This window comes from Salvelinus sp. IW2-2015, linkage group LG27 (assembly GCF_002910315.2).
Source record: "Salvelinus sp. IW2-2015 linkage group LG27, ASM291031v2, whole genome shotgun sequence".
Lineage (NCBI taxonomy): Eukaryota > Metazoa > Chordata > Actinopteri > Salmoniformes > Salmonidae > Salvelinus > Salvelinus sp. IW2-2015.
The window spans coordinates 10,355,353-10,364,451 of NC_036867.1; the positions used below are offsets into that span (position 1 = coordinate 10,355,353).

Consider the following 9,099-nt stretch of genomic DNA (forward strand, 5'->3'; position numbering starts at 1 on the left):
GGGAAAGTCGGAGCTCTAGAAAGAGGTCCGAGTTCAAATCGAGTTCCCAGTTGTTTTGAACGTACTGAAGTCGGTTGTCGGAGATTTCCGAGTTCCCAGTTGTATTGAACTCGATGGAAACATTAAATGCCGGTACAATTTTATAAATGCCGACAGACAACTTGTTTGTTCGACATGGTGGGATACTTCTGTGGTCAGAAAATGAATTATGCAAGACATGGCAGTGGAAAAGCCTTTATGCCCAAATATTGCTATAACAACCATCATATCGAAACAAACTTATGTTGTGTGGTCGTCACACTACAACTCGGGAAATCATGCAGTTTATTAGGCTACATATAAAATAAGTTATGATGAACCGGGTGGTGAATGTGCCAGGTGATGAGCTTGATGCTTCTTTCCAATAAATATTGAGGATATTATTCCGGTGACATGATGATCGATGCTTGGCTGCTGTTTGACAACAACAAATAATTATCCATAATAATCTCATAATGTAGATAGCCTACACACACTGTATCTGCAAGATGTTGGCTAGAGCACATGCACCCACACCCCCAAACGACTTCCCCCGGCTATGGTGCCAAGATCAGTGGGCACATTTGAAAAAATAACGAAACAGTATTTGTGACAAAACCATAGGTAGATTTGAAAATGTGATAGAGACTAATTTAACTTGTATTTTTCATTCGGTACATGGGAATATAGCAAAAGTTATTTTTTTTATGTGCATTACGTCATCACAAACAGCCTTTTATCCGCAAAAAGTCAGTTTAATGGAAACACATCTCTGGTGGGAAAATACACATTGTTTTATGTAGATTTAAGAATATTCGCATGAAAATCTGTCGCATAATGGATAGAAACTTAGCTACTGACACTCACTCAATGAGCCCATGTCAGCAAAAATGTTTTAGATTGGTAAATTAGTCTAGCCAGCTATCTAAACTTGTAGTAATCATGATCGAATTACCGACCGGGTAGCCCCCATTTATTTTGTTAGTCACTCTCAAAACTACAAATATTTCTCTCCAGTCTCCACACTATGGCAAAATGTGTAGAATTGTGCATGTTAGCGTTTATTCGTCGTGAATCAGTGATGGTCACTGGCTGGAACAGCCAAAAAGTCATCCATTTAAAATCTAACCCTAACCTTTACCTTAACCACACTGCTAACACTAATGTCTAATTCTAAACTTAAATGAAGACTAAAAAGCAACAACAACAGAAAACATGATTTTTTACAGTATTGCCTATTTTGATTTTGTAGCTGGCTTGTGGAAATTGCTCAGTTCTGCCTCCAGGACAAGACTTATCCCAATAAACATCAACCGGCTATACTTGCAGGAAATTAGCTGTAAGACTGACATTTTTTCTCTCTGCCCCATGGCAAAATGAGTAGAATTGCATGAAATTAGTTACAATATTGTAAAATCTTCTCTCCTCCCCATGGGAAAGTGGAATTGAACTCTAAAACTGTATTTTTTTCTTCTCGATTCAAGAAAATGGGGGGGGGGGGGCAGCTAAATGTATTTGCTTACTTGCTTAAGGCCCCCAAAGGCTACGGCCAGCTGCGACTGCATGTGCGGTATGGATATGGGTATTGCAGACCCCTATAAAGTTACCCATTCCTTGTCTAGAGGGTGTTTTTCATGTGTTAACTTCATGCAGGAGAGAGGCAGACATGAGGATACCCAGAACAGACAGGCAGAGAGAGAGCCACAAACAAACAGGTAAGATAGTGAGAAGTGTCTCTCCAAGCTCATAGAGTTGATGGGCTGAGTTGATGGTCTGTCATAGTGTGACTCAATTGCAATTATCAAGTCAAATCGCATTTTATTTGTCACATGGGGGGGGGGGGGGGGCTTTTGGACCGAGACTCGTCGCTCAGTACCACTTGCCGTGGAGTAGCAGAGAAAACAGTCTACAAAAAAATCTATATGATCTCTGATGAAATGATAGCAGCTTAAGTCTAGAGGATGTATTATATGTGTTAACTTCATGCAGGAGAGAGGCAGCCATGAGGATATTTTGTTTTTGTTTTTATTACAATCGTTTTTAACTGTGTATGTTGCTGGTTATTATTACACTATAATAACTGTAGTATACGTTGAACAAACCATGTTGTTTCAAACCATACAGTATGTAGAGCAGTAGTAGTAACAACCTGACATAGGGGAAGTGAGAAAAATAGTACAAAATGGTTGTTTAATTGAATATATCCACATTACCAGTCACACTGGTATTCAGTATAGTATGAATGGCCATGGCCCTACGACTGATTGGCCCATTTGTCTTTTCTCAAAAGTCACTAGAAATTAGCATTAAAAAAATGGAAGCAAAATGCCCCTGGCTACTTCTCCAATGTTTCTCTTTTAAATTTTTTGCTAATAATGGCGAAGGTGCATAAAAATTGAGGAATTCAGATATGACATCATTGTTTGAGCACTATCCATACTTTTTAAACTATGGTTCAATGTGGCTATAAATCAGAACAATCTACTTTTTAATGTTTTCTAATTGCCGATGTCTTGGAGCAAAAATTGGGATAATGTATAGCGTGCTAATGTCAATACAAAAAACAGTGTGGTGGAAAGGACTATACAATACAAATTATTAAATAAGGCGTTTGTGGTAAGTACAGGCCACCATCTTTATGCACCTTCGGCAATGTTTGCAACGTTGTTGGCAACATTTGTAACAACCAGCATACAAAATATGTATGACATAACATATTATTTTGATGCTAGGTGTCCTACCCGTTGCCTGATGCCAATTCTTCTAGAAGAGTAGCTCTAGAAATATAATGATGGCCCAAAAACTCAATTGTATTCATTGATTAATTCATACATTTATTATTTGGTCAAATCTGCCTTTGAAGTGATCTGCATTTCAAGTGTTTATATTCGTATAGGCACTATCTTTGGCCACGAATAGTACGTCACGCAGGACCCCTATTTCTGTGAGCGGATTTCAAATTTCAAAACAAACCGCGCCTTGTCTTGTCTGTCAGGTTAGTGAAACGATTTGTTTCATAAAACTTCATATAGGTATTTTGAACTGTAACAGCTTACTAATTTAATTGCATGCACGCTTTTTGTTTTTACTTACTTTCAGGATGTATTCCCCTTGAAAAGTTGCAAAAGTCTACGCTAAAGTTAGCTGCTAGTAGGTGCCAATTATGGATGCGGGTGAAAAGCAGGGTGCGTGCCCCCTTTCTTGTGCAGATGGGAAGGTATCCGATATTCCAAAACCTGCCTCAATCGAAGACTTCGTTGTTTTGAAGCCCATCAGCCGTGGTGCCTTTGGAAAGGTTTACCTTGCACGGAAGAAAAGCAATGCACGCTTATATGCAATCAAGGCAAGTAATCAACATTTTACCACTGCTATGCATCTGCTCGACAGCATTTAGAATTTTAAGTGGGGTGAACCATCAGTAACAGCTGTTAATGTAAAGAAAGGAGTTGGAAAGCATTTAACTTTTAAAAATTGTATTTAACTAACTTACATGGACCTTTGAGGATAATAACACTTTACTGGCTATTCACTTTCCTCCAGGTGGTGAAGAAAGCAGACATGCGTGACAAAAATATGGCAGATCAGATGAAGGCAGAGAGGGACGCATTGGCCCTCAGCAAAAGTCCCTTTGTTGTGCACCTCTTCTACTGTCTCCAAACAGCAACAAAAGTGTATTTGGTATGTGGTCCCAAAAAATACAAATGACAACAGTGAGTGACGCATGTCCCTGACCTGACTTTGGTATATTGCCTCTGTACATGTTTATCCACAGGTGATGGAATACCTTATTGGAGGGGATGTGAAATCACTTCTTCACATCTATGGGTATTTTGACGAGGACATGTCAGTGAAATACATTTCAGAGGTGGCACGTGCTTTAGACTACCTCCATCGCCATGGAATCACCCACAGGTACTTTTATAACTACTCATCTTCAAAATATTTCTGTTTATTTCACATTTTAGTATAATTGAGTTTTGTATTCTGTTCAATCTTTTAGGGACCTAAAGCCGGACAATATGCTTGTGTCTAATGAAGGCCACATCAAGCTTACAGACTTTGGCCTCTCCAAAGTCAAGCTTGACAGAGGTATGGGCACTATAGCGCACACTTAATTAACGCATCCATCTCCATCTGCTTGCAGGCTTTTGTTGTGTTTTACATTTTAATTCCTTTTCCTCCCAGAATTGAGTCTTGCAGATATCTTGACAACCCCATCTTTGGTCATGCCTAAACAAGATTATTTCCGCACCCCTGGTCAAGTCCTGTCTTTGATCAGCTCTCTTGGACTTGTGAGTAAAGTTAATTGTATTTAAGTATGTATTCCATTTAGAATATATCAGTAATGATAATACGTGTGATATGATTGGTTTGTTGCATCAGTAATGATAATACGTGTGATATGATTGGTTTGTTGCCAGATTAAATATTTATTCTGTGCTCTCATCAAACACAGAACACACCAGCAGTGGAGGGCAAGCGGCACAGCAGCGGCTCGGCTGTGTTTAGCCCTATGTCATGTGGGAAAATTGAACAGCGGAAAAACTCGCTCAGTTCGCCCTTGAGGAGACAGAAGGAATACCTGCGTTCCCCTGTCTGCCTTAGCCGGACTTTGGGTATGTCTCTTCAATTCTACCTCCGTAAACCACCCTGTGTTTCAGGTTTTCATCTTTATCTATAGAGCGCAGACTGGTCAGATATGTAGTCAAACCTGTCCTGAGGAGAAAGTGGATTCTGTTCCCTCAAACTGGTTCTAATCAGTCTTTGTTTTGTTTTTTCAGGACCCAACAGCTGTGTGTTCAGCCCATATGCTTTGGCCAAGAGCCTGACTCCCAGGCTGCTCAAGTCCAGGAGGAGGTTTGACACCATGAGCGCATGCGGCAGCCAATCATGCATCTTCCCCTCCACCACTGACTCTGAGGGAGGTGTCAGCCCACTATGGGAGCTGGAGCAGGTCAGAAGCCAGTAGCAAATAAGCATTTTGTTTTCAAATATCTGTATTTGTGGGTCATTGGTTATTAGAAGATATGTATGTTATATTCCGTTTTTGTTATTGTATTCCATTTCCTTTTCTAGAATGAGGTTGAGAACGTGCCGTACCTATATGGTAGGAATGCAAGTGGACAAACGGGCGGAAAGGTGACCTCTGATATGAGGATGTTGGGCCAGGGCTCTGCCCTGGCATCGTTGGACAACTTGGACCTACGTGAACAGCTCTACCAAGAACCCAGTACCGGAGAACTGTCCAGGAAGGCCGAACAGGAACCCCATGCTGGAAAGAAGCTTCAGTTTAACGAGGTGGAGCAATCTGCCCCACCCAAGAAGCCTGAACTCTCTCAATCAATCAGAGGCAATGTTTCTGGAGCTGAAAGTATCTGTGCCACCAAAGGGAAACCAATGGAAGTCCAGTCTGGGGTAACCTCAGCAGTAAAGAGAGGGTTTGAGGAGGTGGAGAAAAGTCCTGAGCAGTTGGAATCTCTTTCCAAGAAGAGAGACTCGGAGTACCAGAGGTGTTCTGGGGTCCCAGAAGTGGCTTTGAAGTATCGTACTGGTCTGACCGGGGTGTTTGCCAATGTTCATTTGGAGGAGTTTGGATCTGAGGGTCAAGGGACTGCTAAAGGACAGGTGCCCAAACGCTCCAGTCCCATTGCTGTGTCTAAAAACCTCCTGTGTGAGTTGGATGACCTAGCAGAGGGGGTCTTTGTTGAGGGAAGATATTTTGGTGAAGACCATGAGCTGAGCAGCAGCCTGAGCATTGACTCTGAGGGGTCGGTTCATGAAATGTCCATCAATGTCAACAGCCCAACCCCAAAGTGGTCGACTCATAGTGCCAAAGGGCATTTGCCATTGTTAGAGCTAGACAACAGCGCAATATCACCCAGTACCGCACTGCCACCTCAGCCACCCACCTTCGCTAGTATAGGAACAGCAAAGCCGGGCAACATGCTCACCCTGCAAGGAGGCGTATCCAAACGCTCTTTCCTTGACAGAGTCCCCGAGCTGGACCCCAGCATGACCAAGTCACCCTCGTTCCTCAAGCCCAGGAACGTGGTGGCCTTCCGGAGCTATTGCAGCTCCATCAACCGCTCCAACATGTCGTGGAACTCACGCCTCAGCCTGGGCTCAGTAGAGGCCATGGATATGGCTACCTCAGCCTCCTACCACAGTATGCCTGCTGCTGTCACACCAGTCCAGAAGAGACCCAACTCCAACAGCTCCCTCTATCAGGTAGATCTGAGTCGAGGCTCAGGGGTGATGGCTACTGGGCTATGTTCAAATGTATGACCTGAATATAGCTTATTTTTTTCTTCTTCAGGGAACCTACATTACACAACTGTTTTATCGCAGTTATTTATTCATTTTTCTAATTTCAGACCCCACAGACGATGACAACATCCCACACTCCATTCAGGACCCCCAAGAGTGTCCGACGTGCTCCGGTACCTGTGGAGGGAGTGCCGATTTTAGGCACCCCAGACTACCTAGCCCCAGAGCTGCTATTGGGGATACCACATGGTAAGGGATGACACTGGGGAGGGTGCCAGTGGGGGGCGATTCAAAATATTTCTGTATGCATGTTGGTATAATTGCTGTCATCTTCACAACTTTACATGTAGGTATAAATGAATGAGCCCATTTACAATTGGCTCATTCATCCCCCTCTCCCCTGTAACTATTCCCCAGGTCGTTGCTGTAAATGAGAATGTGTTCTCAGTCAACTTACCTGGTAAAATGACGGATAAATAAATGCCCGTTGAGAAAGCAAGTTCAGCTATTTTAACAGGCATTATTTTTTTAGTTTCAGGATATCTTAATTGTGGTAAGTTGATCGTAACCTTGCTAACTGCCAGGGAAATGCATGTGCTCTCAGCTTCCCTGCATTCACTGTCTAGTACCAGAGGAAATGGCTGCCTGATTCAATATTACGTGGATAGGTTGCAAAAGGCTGGTTCTGATTCCCCATTGTAATTGCTGCTTCTGGCCCTTTGTATTGGGTTGGTGTGGACCCATGTTGGGATTGAGGGAAATTCTAATGGGAAGCCAATTTTAAGGCATGGTGTTGAAGAGTAAGGAAAGTCATTAATATGTCAGAGTGGAGGACTAACATTGGTGACTTTCAGATGGGCCCTATTATAAAGGCATATTTTCAAGCTGATGAAATCTGTCATGTTTCTAACATTGGTATGGGTTTTGTCCTGGAATATGATGTTTGGTGCCAAGGTGTGGGTCTAATGTTGGAAAGAATGTAAGAAAAAATATTGGTTTAGATTACAATTTGTAGGATAATGTCATTTATTGCAAACAATTATTTAGGACTTAGTAATGTTAGCAAGCAATACACAATTTCAACATCGTCCACAATCATTAAATTGAGAAGTGTGTAGATCCGACAATTATCTGAAATTTTACATCGAAACATTAAGCCTAATATTGTTTGATTTGTCTAACTCAGGTCCTGCTTCCACCGCTGTAGAATAGAGGCACAGCCTAACAGAAAAATGCAGTGACACTACAGTACTGGTACCTAAGAAAAGTGACTCTGTTCCCCCCCCAGACTACATGGTGGACTGGTGGGCCTTGGGTGTGTGTCTGTTTGAGTTCCTCACCGGTGTGCCCCCCTTCAATGACGAAACCCCTCAGCTTGTCTTCCAGAATATTCTCAACAGAGGTAGATATCAGCAGCTGCCATGGCTGTTTATTGCTTCTGCTATGTTATCAATGTGACACGAAGGCCTTTACGGCAAAGTAAAATCATGCATTTCAAAGTGTTTTATATCACCAATATTGTTTATTTTGTTATTTTCTATCTCAGATATCCCATGGCCTGATGGTGATGAGGAGCTATCCCACAATTCCCGGAATGCCATAGAGATCTTACTCACCATGGATATGAACAAACGGGCTGGCCTCAAAGGTAAGGTTTTCTTTGCCCAATTTAAATACAGTTCAGTGTAACCAAACTGTAATAATACCATTTCATGGATGCCATTCTGATTGATAGTTAAATGTTTTTGCTACAACCATATATTTTTTCTGCATCAGAACTGAGGAGCCACGCTCTCTTTGAGGGGTTGGACTGGGATAACCTTCAGAACCAGACCATGCCCTTCATCCCCCAGCCGGAGAACGAAACAGACACGTCATACTTTGATGCTAGAAACACTGCCCAGCATCTAGTCATGTCTGGATTCAGTCTGTAGGTTTGTACACCAGCGTTGGGGTGAATTCCAGTCTATTCAGGAAGTACACTGAAATTCCAATTCCTTTTAATGCTTTTCATTTGGTAAAATTTGAAATTGAGTTTACTTTCTGAATTGAAATGGAATTGACCCCACGCTGTTGTACACCAACTGTTCCTCACTATGCTATCCTCTATCTCTCATCCTCTACCATGCATCACTGCAGTGTTTTCCCTACTGTTATGTAGGCTGGGCAGGTACCCTATTGAGTTTTGTTTTAGGGTTCTAGTTGGTTAAGAAAAAAAATTAATTAATATATAACTTAATCTTGTGTGTGAGTTGAATATTTGTACTGTCTGTCAACTTAATGGCATAACTGTCTTTTTATATCACGTAGCACCATGTTTCACTGCTCTTTTATGCGCCTGCCACTTGTAAAGTGACCCCTATGATTGATTTCATCTTCATGCAGGTCACATACACTACATCTGTATGGATACTCTCCACAAAATATTTTTATTTCTTGTTGGATCTTTTTAAACATTTTTTTACATTCTTATGAGGAAAAATGTACAAATTAAAATGGATGTTGTGTGAAGTGATTGCTCATTTATTTTTCTCTTCCCATGATACACGAAGAAGAACCAAAACATTTGCGTGGTCGGATCTTGTGTGTGTGTTGTGAACCTTCATAAGAGGAATTTGTTTTCAGTCAAACGGATCAAAATGCTTTATTAACTTTGTGCCTTGGATGACAGATCACATGCAAACAACCATCTACGCCTAAGGCAGAAAATGTGAACGCTTTAGATTCATATTTAGTAGAAAATGTATTTAACAAATCAATGGCACTGAAAAGAGCACCGGCTCTACTGCCAATGTAAAACTTATGTATATTAAT

At 41.6% G+C, this 9,099-nt stretch overlaps 1 protein-coding gene across 2 annotated transcripts; it reads left to right on the forward strand.

Annotated features, from left to right (window-relative positions):
- The first annotated feature begins 2,924 nt into the window (after positions 1-2,924).
- mastl (microtubule associated serine/threonine kinase-like) lies at positions 2,925-8,800 on the forward strand. 2 transcript variants are annotated; one of them, XM_023972216.2, is made up of 14 exons: positions 2,925-3,013; positions 3,118-3,361; positions 3,559-3,696; positions 3,791-3,930; positions 4,019-4,107; positions 4,204-4,310; positions 4,475-4,634; positions 4,800-4,972; positions 5,095-6,246; positions 6,393-6,534; positions 6,818-6,838; positions 7,574-7,687; positions 7,832-7,933; positions 8,062-8,800. In XM_023972216.2, the coding sequence occupies exons 2-14, from the start codon at positions 3,182-3,184 to the stop codon at positions 8,217-8,219; spliced, it is 2,676 nt and encodes an 891-aa protein (XP_023827984.1). In that variant the 5' UTR covers positions 2,925-3,013; positions 3,118-3,181; the 3' UTR covers positions 8,220-8,800. The 2 variants fall into 2 exon arrangements, with proteins under 2 accessions (XP_023827984.1, XP_023827987.1); XM_023972219.2 differs by lacking the exon at positions 6,818-6,838.
- Positions 8,801-9,099: the final 299 nt, after the last annotated feature.

What these genes read in the sequence shown, in the direction of transcription:
- mastl (XM_023972216.2), top strand. Translation starts at nt 3,182, where the DNA reads ATGGATGCGGGTGAAAAGCAGGGTGCGTGCCCCCTTTCTTGTGCAGAT. An exon ending in CGCCATGGAATCACCCACAG is followed by an intron (nt 3,931 to 4,018) that starts GTACTTTTATAA and finishes TCAATCTTTTAG; the next exon opens with GGACCTAAAGCCGGACAATA. An exon ending in CACTATGGGAGCTGGAGCAG is followed by an intron (nt 4,973 to 5,094) that starts GTCAGAAGCCAG and finishes TTCCTTTTCTAG; the next exon opens with AATGAGGTTGAGAACGTGCC.